Below are 23,175 nucleotides of genomic sequence, written 5' to 3' on the forward strand. Positions count from 1 at the left end.
TTGTTTTACCCAGAAGCACCTTTTTTCCCCTCCACTGAGTAGGAAGGAAACACAAGGCGGTGAGTACAAGCTTCAATGTCTGTTCTTTAGTCACCAACCTCTGATTTCCTACTTGCTCTGCCATCCCTGCGCGATGGCTGTCCCACAAAGTTCTTCAAAAATAAACACCAATTAATGAGCGCTAAACCCAACATTTCGGGGTCTTTTTCTTGGGTAGATGTGGTTCTCGCCAGATGCAACTTCTGCCCCCGGAATGGGCGCAACTCAATTCTCACTGTTCCTCAGTTTCCATGTCCATGAAGTGAGTAGGGCAGTGTTGCCTCAGATGATAACGCTTTGAGACCTGTAGTTTCAAACTGCTATGGAAGTTGCATTATTCCTGGCGATTTTATTAGGTAGATGCTGAGATTTCTAATTAGAAAGTTAATATCTGCTCTGAAATCAAAGAAAAATCTTAACTATATTAAAATATAAATAATAAAGGGAGTGACTTCTTGTAGACTTGAGTACCTTCAAAACATTTACAAATAGTAGATTCACTGGGTGCTCCAATTTTACAGCTTTAGAGGTGAAGGCTTCACTCAGTAATTCAACTTTGGAGCAAGAAATTTTTCCAAGAAGGTCCTGCACTTTATTCTTTAGTTATTCCCATAGACATAGGTATGTGTAAGGGAGCGGAAAGTTCACTGCATGTTCTGAGACTGGAAACCGAGAGTCCCATCTTCTGGTTTTGAACTTCAAAATAGGAGCAATATCTTAGGAAAAAACGACAACTGCGGCAGACAAATCTATGAGCAACGCCTTGGGTAAACGTTTTGAAGTGTTCAGAGCGCTGAAAAATATTGAAGGAGCAGAGAGAAAACACCACAGGCGATGACGACTTTAGTTGGGAACCTTATAGAATCACCTTGCAGATTTTAAGTTCTTTACAGGTTTGGGGGATCTCTCTGCTCTGTGTCTTTGAGTTTTGTGTATATTCTCAGCCGTATGCAAGGGTATGCAAGAATTCTCAGGCTGTGCAAGAAGCCTGTCAACCCGACAGTAATGCCGTCAGGCCCATGACCGCATGTATAATACTAATAAAAAGTTTAAAAGGTTTGTAATATTACAGGGGAAAAAAACACTTTTTTTTTTCTCCTCACTCACTCTGTGTCCGTTAAAACAAACATTGTGGTCCAAGTGCCTGCTGCTGGGAATATTTGCGCAGGCAGGATGTTTTTTCATTTTCTCCATCAGCCGAACACTTCTGCCTTACCCATTTAGACAAACATAAATGAAAAGTTTTGAAATTCAAGAAAATAGCCTGCGATAGAAATTTACCCCCATGTTTCATCACGTTTGCTTCAGGCCATTGAAGACACTGTTTTGTCTGCCACGTAAGTGGTGTGAAAATGTATAAACACATTACTGTTAGTAAATCTGCAATAAGCTACAAATTCCTTTTTAGGTTCAGTTTTATAAAGATGAAAAGTGTATTTTAAAGAATGTGTACTCTCTGTGTCGTTTGTGGTTCCTCAAGCTCAGCTACTGATAAATCTGAAATATGATACAGACTGTAAGGCTTTTTCCTGCAATATAATCATAGAATCACAGACTGGCCTAGGCTGGAAGGGACCTTAGAGATCATTTAATCCAACCTCCCTGTCATGGGCAGGGACACCTCTCGACTAGACCAGGCAACACATGGGGACCGAGCGGGAATCGAACCCGCGACCTCGGTGTTGGTCCTTGTTGTCAGCACCGTGCTCAGACCACTGAGCTAACCGGCCCCCTAAACCAACGTGTCGATGAGGATGGGATAATCATCTTTGTATTGCAATTTGGTACTCGTTAAAGGCCAACATCGGTATAAAACACTGGGGGTAAGGAACCTGAGTATCCTGTGGATTCCTGTGTCTTAAGAAAGTATTAACTTAAATAATGAAAAAACTCTTCAGTGGTAATTTTCTTTCGTACACTGTGCCTTTAATAGCCAGCACTAGTAGGAACGGTTTTTCAAACTTCTCTTTAGGTTTTGAATTAATTTGGTGTCTTGACAAAAGACTTAATGCCACTTGCCTTGATTAGCTAAGGAACTAATTCTTGATGGTTTGACTCCTCCACAGATCGCCTTTGGAACGTTTTGCAACGTCTGGAAAAGAAGGACAGAAATTTAGCTTGATGCTACTTGGAGTGGGGGTCCCAAAATATCAGTTAGCTCTGTACAGCAGCTGTATCCATTCTCACTCTTCCCTAGGTTGAAAGCTGGAACTGGAAACGGAGGTTTAAAAATCAGAGCAGGGAATTTCCTGTAGAAATAAGCTTCCATTGCTTTTGTTAAAAATATCTGACGGTGAACCTGGGTGGGTGTGGAAGTGAAAGGGATTTTTGGTACGAGGGGGTTTTCCTTTAGGATATAATGAAGCTGCCTCTCTGTCACCACTGTCCTCCCTTCTCTTTCTTACGTCTTTCATGTAATTCCCTGGGAGCTGTAGCTGAGAAATGCAGATTTAGTGAATGGAGGGGTTTGCCACTCTTCTATATAGGAGTCTTAAATGACAACGTAACGACGGCAGAATTTTGGTCCTGCAGCTGGTGGAAACCATCTTGAAATCCTACTTGAAAAATGTGCTGTGAGACGCGGGCTTGCGGGACGTGACGGTGGGATTGCGGGCTGCTGGCCAGAAATAGAGCTGTGCGGGCGGTCGTTAGGGATCCTAAGGTCATTAGGGATCGTAAGGTCGTTAGAGGTGGAAGCTACGTTTGGCCAAGTTGGGAAAGGGCTGGGTTTGTGCTCCGAAGAACCACGTGCTCTTTTCCGTGGGCAGCTCCTGCAGCCGGCTGCATCCGTTGTCCTAAACAGCACCAGGTGCCGAGAGTGCCTCAAGTCTTGCTGCCAAAAAGCAAAGTGTGTCCTCTCTCGTCATTATTTCTGTACTCTGTGTGATAGGAGGTGCCTGTTCTATTCAGCCTCTACATAATACGTTGACTTTTACGCCCTCAAGAGAGCTTGATTCTCTTATTTTACTTCTGCTGCATCACAAAAAGTCCTCTGTGGTTTTAAAAGAATAATTCTCACTCCAAACGTGTGTTTTCACTTCTATGTGCTTAAAAGGTTCTCCTGCTGTCTTTTAAGACTTACCTGCCTCCTCTCTTGGCCTTCTCTTCTCTCTGACATGCTCTGTTACAATGATGCAGTGCCCTCTTACTGCAAGAATAAAGCATTTACCGTGCTTGTTATAACTACTCAACTGAGAATTTTCTCCATGTTTTGCAAGTGCTGAGTTTTCTCATAACTTGCCGGGAAGTCTCTGAAAATTCAGAGTGTGTTACTGCAGAAGTAGCAGACCCCGTCTCTTAACTTCTCTTTAAGCCACGTTCCTCCTACATGTAAAGAAAAGAAATCATAGAATGGCCTAGGCTGGAAGGGACCTTAGAGTACCAGTAGTCTGCTTTGTGGTCTTTTAAAAAAGACAGTTTTAACCTTCCTGATGGATTTGAAACCTTTGACTTCTGAAGTAGCTGTTGTCTTTTTATTTTAATTGACTGTATATTTCTTTTGGAGTTCCTGCAGCTGGGCTAATTTTGAAAACTGGGATCTTTGAGCAGAACCTGCTCTCCTTTGTGACAGTCTCTTTTTGGTTTTTTTTTCCTTTTTTCTTTCCCCCAGGCTGCCAAAACGACCTGGTGTCGCCGTGTTGTGACATGTCCCTTTCGCTTCTATGTCGGTAGGTGTGGTAGCCATCGGCTGCAGGGTTCCTGGTACCCCAACAGCCTGATTCTGACTTTCTCCAAAGTGCTGATATTTTCCCTTCCAAATTCAGAGTCCTTGCATTATGTTTCTCAAAGGCAAATATTTAACAGCGACACACCTCTTTTTGAGAATTGATCATTCTGAGAGACTTCCCAACACCGTGGTAAATCGTGAATTTAACAGGATTTGCTGGCATCTGAGATGCATGCTGATTATAATTAATTACACCTTCATTTTTCATATACTTGTTCCTCTGTTACTATATTTTTGTAAAAGTGGCGTGTTGGTTAGTAAGGTATCAAATAGTTGATTTTCCAAAGAGCTAGAAGTTTAAAGCATCCATGATGCTCGCTTGCTTTTCTGAATTACTGTTTTTCAATCCTAGTGACTTTTCAGTTTTTGTTTCAAGTGTATTCCTGCACTGAAATAAGACCTTTGTTGCAATTTGATCCTCTTTTTTTTCCTTCTTTATGTGTGGCACACGCGACGGGAAGAAAAGCCCCGGTAAAAGAGTATAAAATGTAAATTTTGTTCATACTTACAGATTTACAAAGGGCAATGGGAGTTTGTACCAACAGCAGTTGATTTCTACTGAAACACTCATGACAGTGTTTTGGGGATCTTGCAGGCTGCTTAAAATTATCTGATACTTATTCTAGAGTTATAATGGGATATTTACAGACAGTTAGCCTCAGGTCTTCAAGTAGTTGGCAAAGCAGTCCGTACGAGGCTGTGATAGGTGTGTTTGGGAGGTGATCAGTGTCACGTGCGCGTCGGTGTTTGGGCTGATGCCTCCTGCCTTCCGCTGGAAGAAGAGGGCAAAAACCTGTGTTCATGTCAAACACAGGCTGTGGTCTGCGAGACCAGCCAGAGAAAGGTGCATTTCACAGTCCATTTTCAGTTAGATTAGGAAACCGAGTACAAATTTCGCCAGTAAATATCACTCTGTATTTCTTCTCCTTTCTTTTGGCTGCTGGCACGTGCCAATCCTTCTTTCTGAAACGCAGCTCCAAGAAAAACTGAGTTTTGAAGGCTCTGCCTGTGGTTTGGAAACACGACCGTGGACACTCCTTCCTGGGAGCAAGTTTTACTTGCACACGTTGGAATGAAGCAGCTTTTCTCCTCTGGTAGCGACTTTCTTCCTGGTGCCACAGACTGAGAGTGGGAAGAGGGCGAAGCCGTCTGGGAAGCAGACCCGATCCCGGGTTCTTACAGAATTGGAAGTGCATATGCATAATTGTAGCTATTGCTCTCTACAACTACCTAAAAGGAGGCTGTAGTGAGGCTGGTGCTGGTCTCTTCTCTCTAATTACTAATGACAGGACAAGGGGAAATGGCCTCAAGTTGTGTCAGGGTAAGTTTAGATTGGATATTCGGAGGAAGTTCTTTACTGAACGAGTGGTGAGGCACTGGAACAGGCTGCCCAGGGAGGTGGTGGAGTCACCAACCCTGGAGGTGTTTAAAAAAAAGTAGATCTAGCACTTGAGGCTGTGGTGTAGTGGTTGGGTGTGCTGGGATGAAGGTTGGACTAGATGATCTTCAGAGGTCCCTTCCAACCCCGAATATTCTGTGATTCTGTGATTCTGTAATCCATTTATTTTTGGCGTGGTCTGTCATCCAGCATTCTCCAGATCCTTCTGCTGAGAACACTTCCAGAATTTGACTATATATTGTTGTTTACAAACCAAACCCATTTTCTCAGGTTAGGATTTCACTTGCCTCAGCCCTCGCAGTGGCTTTTTCTCACTGGCGCCCGTCTTACTGTCCTCCTTTCGTTCTCAAAACACACAAGTGACAATCTTATTTTGGCGTGCTGTTTTCTGAATTTCTCTATTAGCTCCCCACATCCTCGTAATTTACATTCAAGCTTCCTAATGCTCATCTTGATAACAGCTGACAATCTCTCTGTTCGTAGGTTCACAGGAGTTTGAGACAGAAAGGGTGGTAAGATCATCTGGCTTGGCTTGTCAGTCCTGGGTCACCACGTTACCTTTCCTCCCAAGTCCTCCCATGACTTGGGGCTGGAGTGCATCTTCTGTAACAATACTCAGTCTTGTTGGAAGACGAGATGTAACTTCTTCCAGAGGTTAACCGCTGTTACTATTAAAAAAATGCCTGCCTTATTTATACTTTGAATTTGATTCCAGTCATTGTTTTTTGTTATGTCTTTCTGCAGTTAGTTGAAGATATATGGTTTTTTTCTTCCCCTTCTTTTAGATTGATCTCCAAGATCTGCCCCAAGGTATTTTCTCCTGCCTGAAATAGCTTACCCAGTTCTTTCCTGCACCATTTCCAGTGTTGCAACATGCTTTGAGAAATACAGACACGGGGATCGAACAATATTTTAGCATCTATGTCTGCATACAGGGAATTTTGCCTTCTGCTCTCCCCTCATTTCTTACTGCTTACCCATCTACATATGGGAAAATCTCATTACTCCAGGTTTGCCCAAGCAGCACGCAGAGAACTCATGTCCACTCTGACCCCTTAATCCTTTTCAGCAGATACTTGTAGGGAAGAAGTTGCTTTGGTCCTAGTTTTCACCTGCATGTCAAGATGTGGACGGCTGTTTTTCGTTTACCAAGTACTCCAGAGTGCTCTGTATGACTTAACTGTCCTCACTGTGTTTCGTGTCTCCATGACTCCGTTGTGTCACTTGCAAAACGGCGCTGGCAATTGGTATGGATTTCAGACCACTGATGAAAATTTCGGTGGCTTCAGGCCCCGTGTCGGTTCCTGCAGACTCCACTTCCCACAGGATCACAGACTGGAGGGGACCTTGGAGATCATCCTGTCCAGCCTCCCCGCTCGAGGAGGTTGCACAGGACCATCTCCAGATGGCTTTTGAGTATCTCCAGGGACAGAGGCTCTACCGCCTCCGTGGACAATGCGTACCAGTGTTTGGTCACATCCCCAGTGAAAAAGTCTTTCCTGATGTTCAGAACATCCAGTGTTTCAGTTTGTGCCCATCACCTCGGGTCCTGTCCTTGGGCAGCGCCGAAACGAGCCTCTCTTCATCTTCTTTACACCTTCCCTGCAGGTATTTGTATGTGTTGATGAAACCTTCCCTGAGCCTTCTCCAGGCTCAGCTCTCCCAGCTCTCTCAACCTTTCCTCATACGAGAGATGCTGCAGGACCTTCATCATCTTCGTGGCTCTTCATCAGGCTCTCTCCGGTCTGTCCATGTCTCTCTTGTACTGGGGAGCCCAGCCCTGGGCGCAGCACTCGGCAGTGCCGAGCAGAGTGGAAAGATCACCCCTATCGAGGTGATTGTTTTGACACAGAGAACAGCTTATAAATTTTCCGAGCAGTCACTTCATAGTTGATTTAATGTGTTTTCCCTTGGTTTTCTTACATACCATTGTCATCCCCTCCCTTTCACTAGTGTGAGAAACTCAAGTGTTCATCCATCTGCTGTTCATGAGGAACTTAGACTCATCTTACTATGCTCTTTTCCCTCAGCTTTTCATTAAAATATGTCTTTATGTGAAAGCTGGAAGAAACCAGCAAATCACATTTGTGCTTGCTCAGCTGTTTGTTTAGCTATTAATTAAGCTGGTTTTTGATGAATCGGTGCTTTTGGTATGCATTGTGCTGTTAATAACGACTGGCATTAAGCTTTGGGCTGGAAATGTATGTGGATTAAATATGTGCATTTTGAATTCGTGTTTAATGGCTGATCCCTAGTTCTCTTTCTTTTACCTTGCTGCTCTGCGGTTACACTTTTGCAGGAAGAGAATAGGATTTGGAAAATTGTTTAATGTATACAAAAGCCTGCAGAAACTGTTGAGGTGACACTTGAGGTGCTGCATGTTAAGCAGAGAGCAAGAGATGGAAATCCAATCCTGCTGTAGAGTGAACCACGTCCAGTTTTGTGTATCTACAGGGTTGGAGTTACAGCATCGTTTGACTTGTGAATTTTCATAATTATATACTCCCGTGCTCTGTTCTGCCTGTTAGGATGCCGTAGGGCACAAGTAGAAACCTTTTCCGTTTATCCAGCTTGAGCGATCGCCGTGACTTAGAGCTCTGAAGATGAAAGAAATCAGTCACACACAGAATCTACACAGGAGCGGTTAACATTTTAGGCGTGTCTAGATTTTTAATTGATACAGTAAAACTTATTTAGGAGGCCGGTTAGCTCAGTCAGTCGAGCATAGGGCTAACAACACTAAGGTCTCGGGTTCAATTCCCATTCAGTCCCCATGTGTCGCCTGATCTAGTTGAGAGGTGGCGTCCCTGGCGGCAGGGAGGCTGGATTAAAATGATCTCTGAGGTCCCTTCCAGCCTAGGCCATTCTATGATATGATATGATATTTTTCTCAGTGCTTGATAGAACTAACTTTCTTGCAGGCACTGATTCCATTCTGCTGCTTCTAATTCTTCTAAACAGTTGCAGTTGAGTAAAACATCTTTTCTTGCCTTGTGTCCTAAACCAATACATAGTATCACTGACTGGTGAATACCATTAAGAAGCTTTTTTTTTAAGACTTAAAGAAAAAAAGAGTAGAGAGCAGATAGATGTGCAGACTTGTTCAGAAGCAAAGTATAATAACTGAATTCCGCTTCTTTTGATTTTTCCCACTAGATTCCCTCTGGCCAAAGATTCGTGTTCCCCTGAAAGTCGTCAGGACTGCGGAAAACAAACTCAGTAACCGCTTCTTCCCCTATGATGAGATTGAAACAGAAGCGGTGTTGGCTATCGATGATGATATCATTATGCTAACTTCAGATGAACTCCAGTTTGGCTATGAGGTAAGAGAATTGGTGATTTTTTTCCCAGTTTCCTAGGCACCCAGTTCAGCATTGCATGTGTTTTTAAAGTAGAGGAATCACTGCACAGTCCGCTGATTCAGATTGTTGCCTCTCTTTACCGTAACAGTTCACTGCCAGCTGAAATAGTTTTACAGGTAGTCATTACTTTATGGAAAAAACTGGCAGCTCACAGAAAAGTTTCAGTAACTGGCAGAGTAATGCCAAGAGACTCCAGAAACCGTCGTGTAATTAGCATAATGGAAGCAGTCTGGAGACTGAATTGCGTTCTTCTTAACAGTTTCAAACAGTTTGCAGACAAATGAGAAGTGCTGTCCGCGTTAATGTGTCCTGATGGACGAGATTAGGTGTTGGCAACAGAGCAAGCCTCTCGAGGACCTGCTGAATTGACGTGGAGTGCAGCGAAAAGAGGAATTGAAAAATGCAAGGGAAGGGGACGTGCGGATCGTACGCTTAGAGTGGAAAAGCTTCTGCAGCTGCTGTGGTAGTCAGGGTGTCAGCAAAAAAAAGTCCAATTTGGTTACCCGTGGCAGTGCCAAGAGGCGACTGTCTTCATAGGTGCTTTGGTAGTTCACTGCTGTTGTCTGCCTTTCCAAATTTTAGTTTGTGTGAGTTAATTTTTGTCTTCCATTGAGTATATGGTGCAGCGCGTAACCTGACGTTTCTGTTCCGTATGTGTGCTTGCCACCAACGTGCTGTATTTGTAAATAAATGGGAAACATTTGAAAATGCGGTGGCGTGCTTTAAGAAGGGTATGAATTGTTTAGTCACGCCCGTAACTGCAATATCAAGAGCAAAACAACGCTGGGCTTTGTACAGGAGAGCTCCAACATGAAACTATTACTGAAATTGAGCGAAATAATGAAAAACAGTTTTCTAAAGGGTAGAAAGCAAACTGCATGCGACAGTTTTCTCACTTTTAACAATCTTAAGCATAGTTGTTAACACAAGAAGGTATTTTTTAAGAGATGTTGGAGGTATTTTTTTAATGCGAATACTTACATGGCTCCTTTCTCCCTCTCGAGAGACAGAGACCGTTAGCAAGTAACGAGCTTTTGGCCTCAAGAAACCGCTCGTGGTAATGTAGGGATGCCGAAGTGATAACAGAGACGTGAAGTCGTGGAGACAGAGGTTTAATCTATCACGCGTGTCTCCAGAAAGGAAATGCTTCCCTCGCCAGGTTAAGAGTGACAGGTTAGCACACGAAGTGTGAAAGACAGAACGGAGAGAAGACAACCGAAGGAAGAGGGGTTTTGGCCACGTGTGCTTTCTCTGTGCTCCGTGCTCTACACCGAGTGCTTCAGCTGCCGCAGCCGAGCGATCGAGCGGTGGCGGTTTGGCCAGCTGACCGACTTCGGGCTGCGGTGGTGCTTGTAGCTCCTGGCTTTGGGGGTGAGCTGATGGGATGAAAGGTAGCAAATCCGTAACGTGCACTCGCTGGAACTCCTGGCTCCGTTGGCAGTTGGATTTTTTTCGTTTTCATCGAGCCGCCTCAAAGTAAGGGGCAAAAAAAGCTTCATAAAAAACCTTAAGTGACTGTGTAAGTGGTTCCAAATGAGGCTTTGCTACTGGCTTGCAGGGTTTTGAAGCAGAGATTCAAGCTGCAGCTGAGTTTCAGCTGGTGCTCGTATGTCTGGAGCGTTAATTTAAATGTCCTCAGTGGAGACTTATCTCTAATTTCACATGGATTGAGTCCGGTTGCTAAGTCAAGAAAGGGTTATCCTCGTGGGAAAAAAAAAAAAAGAAGAAAAGAGGCAAAGGAAAGTCGAGGTGGGTGCCCCTGTAGCTGGTGCGATTGGGTGGCAGTTGGGACTTAGAACCCTTCATCCCCGGCTCTGGCTGCTCCACTGGGCTGGTGAATTTATTGGCCTTCTGGGGAACATCCACACTGGTCGCACAGCGCTTGCATTCAGTTTGTGAATGTAACTGCTTGGACACCAGCTTGTTTAGTCTGGCAGACCAAAAGCTATTGCTTTTGTAGGTGTGGTTTTTTTTGCGTTTTGTTATAAATCCTATTCCTTTTTTGATTCTAGGAATTCAGCTTATTGCAGAGCCACATCGATGGGAACTGAAAAGGCCTTCCTGAGCAGAGAGTTGAGAGAAACCCATGGGTAGTTTGAGTCCTTATAGTTCAAGATTGCTTTTTTTCGTTGTTGTTCACTGTAAAATAAATGAATAGAAATGTCTTTGAATAGGAAAGCACAGCAGATGATTTTATAAATCCACAATTTTCCAGGTCTAGAGGGCGGGTGATGTAGTTCCTACTCTCTGGCACAGAAATCAGGGGCTCAAGATTGATCTTTCCTGCCCCTGAGTGTCTGTGACTTGTTTGACGGGCCTGAACTGGTTCCCAGATGTTTGAATTGTCCTCGGCCTGTGATAATTTATTTATCTGTTTATGTGTGTTACCAGAAAAGTATCTCTCAAGCTCTTGACTCATTTGCAGGAGAATCCAGAGGGAACAGTAGCAGCATATAATGTTACTAGAAAGTTTTCTTTTAAAAGTATGTCTGCTTCTGCTTTGGTCATAAGAAGGGCTGGAAACGTGACATTTGGTAATTTTCTTTTCGCCTCTTGACATCCTTGAGACTTTACGTTTAAACATGTGGCAAAACCCCCTCTGTCACAGACTTGTCTGGATGTATAGAGCAAGCCTAAAAAAACCCAGAAAACTTTGATCTCTGTACACTTTCAGCCATAAAAAATTATAGTAACACTCAAAGTGTCAGGCATTTTTTACTTGTTAAAAGTGAGCTATTACGGTGCAGTGATTTACGACACTGCGTAAATCTATTGGAGCAAGCAGAAAAATAGTCCCTGTGTGCTGCTGTATTAAGGTAGCAGAAGAATACTCGTGACATTCTGACTCGGAAAAAAAGTATTTCTGTTAAGTTACATGCTGAAATCACAGGCGGGACTTGGGGCGCTGGAAAAAACTAACCGTTAAGGCTAGACAGCTTTTTTCCCTGCTAACTGATCTCTGTTGTTCGCAGAGGGAGTATCAGAGAGATGCAAGAAAAAGAGCACTTAGGTTGTTGTGATCTTAAAAAATTAAAGCAAAGCCATTGGCTGCTCCTCAAGGGTTTGGTGTTTGAACAAGAAGCTGAAAGTGCTCGCCCCCGTGTTCCCACCTCTGCCTTTTTTCGACCTGAACAGCGGGGACAACAGTTTCCAATATGAAGTTTGTAAATGTTAATTATTACGTACTTGCGCAGCACTTTGTCCTTGCAGAGACGAAGTATTTTTATTACAGCAGTGAGAGAAGTAATCAAAATTGGGGTTGTTGCTCTGAGTCGCTGGGTTTTGTTCATAGAAAATATTGTTGGGTGCGTGGCTAAGAAGCTTTTTGCCTTCTGCTGGTAGAGGATCTTATTCTGTCTCGGAGCTGTTTTTCAGTGCTTCGTGTCTCTGGCATTCTTTAGAAAAAGGCAACTCTCTGATGAATTGCACATTTCACTAGGCTAAAATCATCAGAACGTTTGAATGCCTTTAGAAGAATTCTTCCATACCCGCTTTGTCTGTTAAAAGTACGTTTTTCAGCATTCCTTTGCAGGAGGAATATTCCAACACTGCTTACCCAAAGACTTACCCATGGGTAAGTGCTGGCAGGGAGCTGTGGCAGCTCTTTCTCGTGGCACAGCCAAACAGCATGGATGAGCTGAAGCTCAGAGGCAGAAAAAACTGGGAAGGGGACACCGGGGGGTGTTTTAGTGAGACTGTTTGTCCCTTGGGGAGCTCAACTTGGAAACACAAGCGCTATCCTTTTCGCTTGGTGTCTCTAACGAGATTTTTAGTAAGCCTACCAAGTCAGGACTTCTGTTTGACTTTTCATCTGGGAGATGCTTCATCCAAAAATATTTCTCTTCGTGGCTGTCTAGCAGAGTCATTGGAAAGAAGCGTACCTCCTCTTCGCTTGGCAATGTGTTTTTCCTTCGATTTGTCCCTTACCAGCATTAAATCAGGCTGTTCTTCTGTAGTGCAAGAAAGCTAATAAGATCACTGGCTAAAATGGAATGTATTCCTAACAGACTAATAAATTGCAGGCAACCGTCAAACAACAAAACGGACGATAGTATAAAACAGAGAGTAGCAGAAGAATCGTTACCACGATTTTTATTCTTATGGGCAGTAGCCGTGTATGTTAGTTTTGGCCCCAAATGGATTTGGGCAATGAGCTGGGTGCAGCTATTTGGAGCCTTTTTAGGGATTACCATTGAATGAGCTAGTGATGAACGTTATGAAAAAGCCAAGCTTTTCTGCTGACTTTGATAGCATTACTTGCAAAAGGGATCTTTGTTCAGAGTAAGCAAGTCAATTTTTAGATGAATGGAACGGACAATTTTTAGAGGCTGGAATCAGGGTAGCGTTGAGCTTCGCCACAAGACAGTCTGTGCCCCTCTTGAAGATGACACCAAGGGCAAAAACTAGAAGAGTTTTGAATCTACAGTTTTGTGTCGTGAAGGCACCGGAGTCCCTTGGGAACTGAGTTTAATCTTTCTTTCAGCTGCCTTTAATACACGTGCAGTTGCTTCCGCAAGGACTCTTAGCCCGGTACGGTACGGATCTGTAGTGCTCTGTCAAATCCTTTGTTGAGCCTCCGGAGCTTGCATGGTGGTGCCTTCCAACAGCTGAGAGATGGGCATTTCAACAATAAATAAATACCAAGTTGTTAATTTTTTTGAGTCCTGGAAAGCAAGGAATAGAAGTTTGGAAGAGGCAGTGCCCATACCTTTTGGATTTGTGTTCTTTATTAATAGTTTTTGAGATCGTGTCAAAATAGGTACCTCAAGCCCTCGCTGGCTTGCCTGCCAGAAATCTGTATTTCTTTTTAATTAGCCGGTGGCACCAACTTGTGACAGCATCCTGTGAATTCTCTTTCTTGAGTTCCAAATCGCCTCTGCTTTCAAGAGCCCTCTGTGTTCGAGCAGGGTCCTATCTAAATACTCTCCCAGTCTTTGTGCCCTAGAACTGTCTAGAAAGATTGATTTCTGGATAAAGTAGTAGTCGGGGAGTCAGAAGATCTGGTTCCCATTCTTGTTTCCTGTATGATTTTTGGCAGGTCTCCTCATCTGTATGTTTGAAATAATAACTGCTCTCACCGTGGGATTCTGAAGCTGGATTAAGTGGCAGCAATAAAACGTGTTGAGATGTGTAGATGACATGGTCTATGCGAAAATCACGGAACTCTAGATACGAAAGCGGCGCCTTGAAGACGATGGGTTTATCATATTTACTTTCACAAAATTCTTGTCTACAGTCCTCAGCCTCCCAACTGAAACGTACTAGCATGTCAAGCGTGTGCCCGAAGGGTGGTGGAATTTCAGGTGATGCCTTCTTCATGGACGGTTCCACTCGTAGGGCTCCTTGGCCTTTTGTGCAGAGCAGAGAGGTGTGCTGGTTGAAGGGGTCGTGGGGCATTTATGAGATCTTCTGGCTTTGTTGTTGTTGCTGATCGTGTGTATGTGATGAAATTTGGGTATGCGTGGGTTTGTTCGCGCGCTACCGACCCAGAACAGCGGCTCTTGTGACCTAACACCGTGTGTTGGAGAGTCAAGACTCGCATTCTTCCAAGAAATCTAGCAATTATTTGGGTTAAAGGACACATTTCGAGTAACCTGTTCGCAAGCAATGCGGATAAATACTAACTCCTTTACTGATCAGCAAAAAGGCAAGGCGTGTGTTTAGCCAGCGAACGGCGTTCAGGCCCTCCTAAATAATTACTGAACCTTCCTCCCTGTTTTTCTTTTCCTAACGCAAAAATTGTCCATTAGTTAACGTGACCAGCAGTGTGGAGAACTGGGGTTGCGTTAATGATGCCCTTCTCCTTGTTCTTGTCTACCCTGTTTGATCCTGTAGTCAGCTACAAAATAATGGATGGAGTGACAAGGATGGTATCTTGATTGTAACCAGCTGTCTGGAACGAGTCAAGGGCAAAGAGGCCCTTCCATGTAGCAGTAGATCCGTCCAAGCACCCACTAAAGAATACCAGAAATATTAAAACGAAAGCCTGTTTTAAGCCCGTTCCTATCAAAGGAAGCAGGTTGGTTAGGTCTGAGTCCAGCTGGGAAAGCAGTCAGGTTGTAGCCAAAGTTAACACCAAAAGTTCCCTCTTAGCCTTTCTTGGGTTTAGTTAGCGTTCAGGTCTTTTTGAGTACTCGCTTACGTTTCTCTACAACAGGAGCCTTTCACTTTGGCCTGAGGTTTCCCTGAGTTTTAGGGTCCTTCCAGAGCAAGCTTGGGCTCTTCTGCGCTTCTTCCAAGAAGCTTCTTATTCCAAGAACTGAAACTCAGAAGAATTGCAACGATCTTCACGCCGCTGCCGCTCTACCCTCCTGGAGCAGATGCGTCGCGCCTGGGCGCTTGCTTTTTCTCGCTGCCCCGGCCCGCTGAGCAGTGTGTCATGTTTGTTGGTTGTTTTTTTTGCCTCTCGTCAGGTTTGGCGCGAGTTCCCCGACAGGTTGGTTGGATACCCAGGCCGCCTGCATCTTTGGGACCACGAGATGAACAAATGGAAATATGAGTCGGAATGGACCAACGAAGTCTCGATGGTGCTCACGGGGGCAGCGTTTTATCACAAGGTGAGAGACAACTTGGAGAATACTAATGTATGACACGGACCATTTTTTAGAGCCCTCTGGGTTGTGAGAACAACTGATTTTTCTCTGCCTGTAAAATAAAACCCTTACCTTCGTGAACTTACAAAGGAACTCTTGCCAGTTTGTGTGACCTGTAACTACGTAGCGCATTTTGCGGTGACGGTAGCTCAGTAGCTAGCAGTTTAAGAAAAAAAACAACCTGATTGTGAAGAAATTTTTGTGCTGGCCACGAAAGGAGCAGTTATACACTTAAAACATCCCAAATTATTTTCTTCTATCTGCTCAAGTAGTCCTTGGCCAAAGGTGGTGTCACAGTTTGTCCATGATCCATCCTCAGCTGCCCCGCTGTTCAGCGAGATACTTAGAGTTTTATACTTACTGCACCTGTATTTCAAATTATCTTCTCTGTCCCCCTGTCCTGCAGTATTTCAACTATCTTTACACCTACAAAATGCCTGGAGACATCAAGAACTGGGTGGACGCTCATATGAATTGTGAAGATATCGCCATGAATTTTCTAGTGGCAAACGTCACCGGCAAATCGGTCATTAAGGTGGGACTTTACTGCGGTTTATCTTTAGAGTTTAAAACCATGAGGTACATACTCATGTCAATTTATTGGCTTTGATATGTTACTTAATCCTCCTTTTTCTCCTGTTTACCCCAGTATGGTGTCTTGTTCTCCTTCCATGGTGGAAAAGCCCTTTTACTAAAACTTTTTGTGCTAACTGGGAACAGAGGAGTGCGTTTTACCAGTTGTTTCTGGTTATTTTAGCTACTGGGGTGAGTTATAAAAAAGGTAATTTAAGTAATAACTATATATATATATGTGTGTGTGTGTGTGTATATATACACACCCACATACAAATATTTTAACTATTCAAGATCACTGGAGGAAAGAAATTGCCAACTGTCCTCAGCTCGCTCTGTCGTGGCCTGGCAACAGCTGATTTATAGGAATGTTAATTGCAAGAATGTTAATTGCAAGATCAGCTTTAAATGAACTTTTTTATCCCCGAATTAATTTCCTGACATGTTTCGACACGTTTTCAGGTCTGGACATTTCACTCCGTACATTTATTTCCAAGCATGTCAGCTTGGAAGGAGATTTAGAGGCCACCAGGCGTTACTTCAATTAGCGGGCTCCGTTTTCCCATCCGTCCATCATCGTTTACTGGGACCGGTGGCCGCGTTTCCTAGAAAAGTCTTTAGAAGATAAAGTGCGTGTTTTTGCTGAAAAAAGCTTTCGAGCTGCATGAGGGCAGAGCGGAGTAATTTGGCACCTCTGAGCGATTCGGAGAGCCTCGCAGGGTTTGCCAGTCGGCTGTTAACTGGAGCGAGCAAAGGAGCGTCTGTTGGATTAACGTTACGGTGAAGTATGGGAAGCTATATTTCATCGCTGTTATGGCTGCAAGAACAAATGGTGTTTATACAGGGACCTTGGCAGTGAGAAAACAGTCATTAAACAGGAATTAAGGAGCTTGTCATCGCCACTTCTTTTCAGTTACAGAAGGAAAAACCCCTCCAAGCCGGTTTTATTGGGCCCCTGTGAATTTTGCAGTCGGCCGGGCCAGATGGAGCTGAATGGAGAAATGGAGTAGCTTATTTTATTTTTTTTTTTGCCTCCCCCCTCCTCTCCTCTTTGAGACAGCTCAGCTTACACTGCAGGCATGTTCAGAGGTATCGCGCCGCTCTCTGTGCAAGGAGATTAATGTCCCTTCTGCTGCTGTTTGATGATCTCTGGCGTGTCTTTCCGCAGGTGACCCCACGGAAGAAGTTCAAATGTCCCGAATGCACGGCAATTGATGGGTTATCGCTGGACCAGACGCACATGGTGGAGAGGTGAGTGACCACCCTTTATTCCTCCGATTGCCTTGTTTCTGAGCCCGAGAATCTTACCCTCTGTCTCATTAAATTAGGATCAAAAACGCTCGCTGATTGCGTTTCTGTAAATCGCAAATTTTGAAAGAATGCCGCATGGATTTGATCAGCGGTAAGCCGTTCGTTCAGAGGACGATGTGACACTGAAAAGGGGACTTTTTTCCCTCCAAGGAAGGACTTTAGAAGAGCACAATTTTTAGCAGTTTTGCCATAAAGCACATTGGACACATAGATGAAATTCAGGTTGTTGACAGTGCTTTCAGTAATACTCCATTTCTGGTTTGCTGTGGAACATTAACTGGAATGAGTATGAGATTTATTTCTCTTAAACCAGACAGTTGCTAGCTTACCGAAGAGAGTGGCAAGGATATAAATTACTAATAATGTTATTTGAATTGATGTTTGTACATTGTTTTTCCTCCAAAGATTGTGAAGCGCGTTGCTTCTGCTAATGAAAGGCATTTGCCTGCGCAATTACACATCACATTTCTTAACAGTGACAGCGTTAATATATTTTTCTGAGAATTCAGTTTTGAAATGAAGTGTATTTATATTTGGAAAGGCAGTCAAGAGTGAAATCCTTGAATTTGGTAAGTATAGCAATTGTATTCCCTGCTTTACAATTACACAGCTTTGCAATCCTGACCAAGATACTGAACCTTCTCTCTGCCGTGGCTTCTAAATGTGTAAAATACAAGGGAAAGTTTCTTCTGTTTAACAATAAATGTACATCCTACTTATTAGGTGAGGTTAACCCGAGATTTAGAACTGACAAAGGCATTTCACCTTAGACTTCATGGGCTGTTGCGTCCCTCCGGCAGACCTGGGGAGAAATAATTTGGGGTAGGTGAGCAGGGGCAGCCGTAGTGCTGGAAGAGACCGTCGGAAGATGTGACAAAATTAAAAAAAAAAATAAGAGTATGCAAGTCAGAAGTAAAAAGCACCCCATTAAGATGGTAAAAATGACTCTGCAGAAAACTTTTTAAGGATGGGGCTGGAAGCTTCGTAGACCTTCGGCTTTAGCTGAGAGGACATCACAAGAGGTTGTTCTGTGACTGGCAGTTCTGTGCTGGCTTAAAGGATGGGTTACCTGAAGCTACTTGAGCTTTCCTATGATCATCCTAGTAGCTTTACAACAGCACGTAGGAATTTTGGTGGTGAACTAGGTTCTCATTAAGATAAGTGCTATAAAAACAGAAGGTGAAAAAGGGCTTTTTGCTCCAAAGTGCATTATGAGGCAGGGCAAAGGTCAGGCTTCCATGTCTGTAGCTATTCCTGTACCCTCAGAGTAAAGTATCATTGACAGTTTATTGAGAACATGTTTAAAGAGTTGCTTTGCTCCTCTGCAGTTTCCAGCAGTGGAGATAACTGGCCTGCAGGCAATGTTAGATTGACTGCAAATCCACATCCTTGTATTTGCCCGGCCGAAGGACTACGTGCTGGCGTAGACTGAATGCAGGAGAAAATACAGTCTGAGTGTATTCAGGCTTTATTCTGAGGATCATTCATGCCCTCCTGAAACTGGGCGCTACACCTGCTTCTCCCTCTGCGTTGTTATCGTCTACCTTCAACCCAAGTAAAACGAACCCCACTCAGATGGTAAAAATGACTGCAGAAAACTTCTGAAGGACGGAGCTGGCAGCTTTGTAGCTTTGGAAAATCTGAAAGGGTTTCATTTTTTTTTGAATCCTCTAAGCTAGGTGTTCCTTGTAAGCAGATAACAAATGATAGCAACTCCTAGAGTGAATTTTCCAAGCTTTGCAGTGAGTCAAGGCTCTTACGGCTCTGATATGTACATATATATATACATATATATTTATATGGATATACACGAGCTATTTTCAGAGTCAGAAGAGAAGCTGATTGGAAAAAGAGCATGCATCAGGGAATCTTTGTCACATTATAAAAGAATAACTTTGTATAGACGACTTTACAGTGTTTGCTACTAAGAACAGTACCTGGGCTCCGAGGCAAAGAGCCATTTTCAGCTTCCCAAAGGGCCCGACTCCTTGGGTTTTATTCAGAAATAGTGGGCAGGTAGTCTGAGCTAATTGCTTCCTTGGATATCCAGGGATCAGCCTCCTGTTTGGGAAACAAACAGTTTAGCAGGGTCGTCATGGGCATGCACAATGTTTAGTGTTAGGTTTCTGGTCCAGAAATAGCAGAGCGGTGCCCAGTGACCGCCTGGTGATTGTTTTGTAAGGGTGAAAAGTTTGGAGAAGTCAGTCTCTCGTTAAGAGGTTGGACCAATATTGAAGGATATTTCGAGCAAATCACGGGAAAGCCGACACTGCTGCTCTTCCTGCTGTGTAATTTCTCTGAGATCTGTAAAAGATTTCAGTCTCCAGGGTTGTCGGGCTCTATCATTAAAACACACTTTGAACCAAGGATCCCCTTCTTGCCCCAGGTCAGCCTTTACAGCAGGTCACAGGAGAAGCTCTAGGAAGATTTTGTCATCCCTGTATTTACAGATGCCATTTAAGTAACGCTGAGTTTTCAGCCTTTAACATCTTTGCATCTGGCTCTCAAAAATGAAGAGCTCTGTAAAATGCAGCCTAGAGGGCAACTGCCTGTGTAGCAGATGCAACGAAGGGGAGAGCTGCTCCTGCAGCAGCAGTGTCTTGTTTAGGGTGTGAAAGTATTTGTTAGAGTCCAAATAAGAAACCCTTCCCTTAAGAGGCAAACTGACCAGGTAATGGGTGGCCGAAGGCTGCAGGTGCAGAGTTACCCTGCCAAAAAATATTTGGGTTATGAAGGAGAGGAAACAGTTGAAGAGAGAACTTCTTCTGGTCTGCCAGGGGCAACAGGGCTCTCAATGTCTGAGTTCATAGAATCTTAATTCCTTACTGAGCACAACTGCAGGCTGTCAGAGAGTTGGGGGGGGGGAAGAAGGAAAAGAAAATAATTTTTGGAACCAAACGTGCCTCTGTTAGTACAAATTTGCAAAACTATCAACACAGCCAAGAAAAACACCTCCCCTCCATATCAAGATGACTTGTTACGATCTCTTGGCTACCTAGCTTTGAACTTTTAATGTCATGGATGTCCTTTCTGGTTTATATTGTGCAAAAGTGGCAAAGGCTTTGGAGTTCAAGTGATTTAGTTCAGTGCAGGAGATGAGATTTTTGGAAAGGGGTGACTTTCCCTCGAAACGTTTTGTAGCTTGCGCATGACATCCCTTTCATCTAAAAAAGCCTCGTATTTCTTATATTTGAATTTGAGACTTCCTGACAACTAACTTTTCTAATTCAGCCAGAGACATTAGAACGTACTGGAATTCTTTCCCCCGGAATTTCTTTAACAATGAAGTGGAGGTTAAAGATAACTGTGCTGGTACGCTTGAACGATCTTGCCACCACAGTAAGCTTGGCTGTAGAAGGATTCCATCTCGATATTTTCTTGTAAGACCTCGTCTTTGGTTTGGGAGCATAACCTCCGGAGGGGAGAGGTCAGTTTTGTGTGCGCTCTCCACTCCGTTTTGTCTCCTGCTCTCCGCTGCGGACACCTGCCTTGAGATAACGAATTCATTTCACACCGGCCACCGAGCAGCTGCTACATTACAATGTCCTTCAGTCATCACTGGCAGGGGCAGGATTTGAACCGCTAGACTAGAAGTATTCCTCTCTTCCAGCACCCAGTGAGGGCCAGCAGCTGTGCAAACTTCTCACACGCGCATCTCCCTCCTCGCCTCTGAAGGTTGTGGTTTCCCCGCCACGAGATTTCTCCAGCACACTCAACCTGATTAACCACGTTTCTCAGGCGCGACATGTGATTTAGAAGCCTGACACGTCTGATTTTGGGATGTCTCATGTTGGGCATCTCGAGGAGGTGACAGAAGCTGCCTGGTGTTCCTGGAGCAAACATTCGGTTCTTGCTCTCCGTGTTAATGTGATATTTCTGTGCCCAGGGCCCAAAACTCACCCTCCTGATGGTTCACCTTGTTTTTTGTAGACTCTGAACGACTACTTGGGTCTCTTTGCTTCAGGACTGAAGCGAAGTCCCGATGGCTCCTTTGCCATTTCAGGTCTGTGCTACCCTGGAGCAAACAGTGCTTGTGCCAAGTCTAGAGGCTGCTTCACACTGCACATAGGCTTCCTCTTACACTCTGTTTCTTGGTCCAAAGATTTGAGTCTGGAGGTAGGAAGAAGCACGAGGGGATGAGAAGGTAGCAGAAAGTGAAACAGAGGCTGTGTATTACCTGTGTAAATATTTCATCCAAGTATCACCCTATGTGTAGTGGTTTTCTGACGCTTTTCTCAGGCCAGAAAATGGCCTGAAATGTGATCAACAATCGCTTGAAACAGCCATGCAGGGAGGCAGCACTTTAACAACCTGGGCTTTGTATTTTTCCAGTCCTTTACTCGCGTTGAGGAGGGAGCCGTGGGATGGCTTGGAGGCTGCGGAATTAATTTTGAAAACCAGCCTTGCTGTCCCATCTACTTCAAAAGCATGTTTGGGCCAGCGTCGAGCAGTCCCCATCACAAACCTGTCACACTCAGTTGGTGTGATTGACCAGGTCTGTTGAGTAAAATTATCCCGGAGCCATAGTGACCCCCCCTAACCCTTCGAAGGGGTCGGGAGAGGGTGCGATGGTTGGGGAGCAAGACCTGTGCCAGGACCTCCTGCGGCACGTCAGCCTCTGGAGCTGAGCCCGACTACTCGTTTCTCGGTTGTTTTCCCTTTTTGAACAGTCAAGAGAAACGTGACCTGTTTTCTAGGGGGCTGCAGTCATGGTTCTTGGTGCCTGAAGTTCTTAAAAGCTGGCTTATAAAAGCACACGGCTAACGGTAACTGAGTGAGCTGAGTTCTCCCCGCCTTGCGGCCACAGGTACCGAGCCTGTCAGGGGAAGAGTTAAAGGAGCGACGGAAGGTTAAACATCTGTTTGCTTGTTTTTTGAAGCCCTGTTCCCTTCCGCAGAGCTGCTGACACCTGAGATTATTAAACCTGAAAGAGTCATCGATGGCCTGATCTTTTAGTTGTGCTAATGTGATGCCTTGCTGCTCAATATCTCTTTATTTAGACAAGGAAAACAAACGAGTTGCTTTCATTTTATAGTTTTAATTCAGCTTCGTTTTTACAGTACAGTCAACGCTGCCTATACACTGAGGCGTGTTTATTTTTGTGGGGAATGATAGAGCTTCTGAAGAAGCCTGAAAAAAAACAGGCTTTTTTTGCTTTCCTTCCCCCCTCCCACCCCTTAGAGCTCCATTTTCACAAAGGCTCGTTTTTTGCAAAACCTTCGTTAGGAGCCAAATTGACCCAACAGTGGCCCTTTAAGAGACATGTTGGCAGTTAATCTGTTCTGGTTTACAGCATGTACATCGCTTTAAGAATGACTGGAATTCTAGGGGGAGGGAGAAGGGAAGCTTTGACCTCCGTGTGCACATGTGCTGCTGCCAGCATCCCCGTGCTCGTCTCTGTGATTAAACGGATAAATCAAAGAACACCAGCTTCTTTTCAGTTCTCTCTGCAGCGAGGCTCTCTTTTTATTTATTAGCAGCCAGTGCGGCTGAAACACTTCCAAGCACGAGAGGGGAGGTTTCTGCCGGTTACGTTGGTGTGGGAGCCTGGTGGTTGGGGTTCCTAATTTTGCTGCTTGCTTTTTTTTTTTTTTTCCCCCCAGATCTGAATGCATCAATAAGTTTGCCTCTGTCTTTGGGACCATGCCTCTCAAAGTTGTGGAGCACCGTGCTGACCCCGTCCTCTACAAAGATGACTTTCCCGAGAAGCTCAAGAGCTTTCCCAATATCGGCAGCTTGTAAAGGCAGCTGTGAGACAAACCTGGGCGATGAAAACAGCAGCTGAAAAGGTGCTGTGAGGAGCAGAAGGCCCTGAAGAGTTAATATCGCCAGAAAAGCGGGTTGCATCCGAGGGAGATGGGAATTCATGTTGGGTTCTGCTCTGTTGTCTTCCCTTTACGTGGCACAGAGAGGTGGTGGAAAGCTCAACGACTGCTTCTCTGTTGCTCCCAGAGGACTGAACCTGTTCCTGGGTCCTCCTGGAAATGGCAGACGCGCACTTTTCTCCAAAGGAGGAAGAATAAACCAGAATCTCTCTCTCTCTCGGTGGTCTGGCTGGCGTGACTGACCTCTTGTATTGCATGTGCTGCAGCTCTGTGGTTTGCCAGCACCCATCCTTTGGGAATGGAACTTGCTGCCTGCACCCTTGGTGGGTCTCTGTCTTTTGGGCTT

The 23,175-nt window shown here is 44.4% G+C and overlaps 1 protein-coding gene across 1 annotated transcript in view; it reads left to right on the forward strand.

Annotated features, from left to right (window-relative positions):
- EXT2 (exostosin glycosyltransferase 2) overlaps window positions 1–22,968 on the forward strand; it is a 69,835-nt gene extending 46,867 nt beyond the window's left edge. Inside the window, exons 9-13 of the mRNA XM_009872027.1 lie at window positions 8,322–8,488; window positions 14,941–15,084; window positions 15,527–15,655; window positions 16,862–16,944; window positions 22,608–22,968. Of these exons, the coding sequence (XP_009870329.1) occupies window positions 8,322–8,488; window positions 14,941–15,084; window positions 15,527–15,655; window positions 16,862–16,944; window positions 22,608–22,746 (662 nt within the window). The 3' untranslated portion in view covers window positions 22,747–22,968. The remainder of the gene's footprint in view (window positions 1–8,321; window positions 8,489–14,940; window positions 15,085–15,526; window positions 15,656–16,861; window positions 16,945–22,607) is intronic.
- The last annotated feature ends 207 nt before the right edge of the window (window positions 22,969–23,175 follow it).

Source organism: Apaloderma vittatum, unplaced genomic scaffold (assembly GCF_000703405.1).
Source record: "Apaloderma vittatum isolate BGI_N311 unplaced genomic scaffold, ASM70340v1 scaffold4796, whole genome shotgun sequence".
NCBI classification, from domain to species: domain Eukaryota; kingdom Metazoa; phylum Chordata; class Aves; order Trogoniformes; family Trogonidae; genus Apaloderma; species Apaloderma vittatum.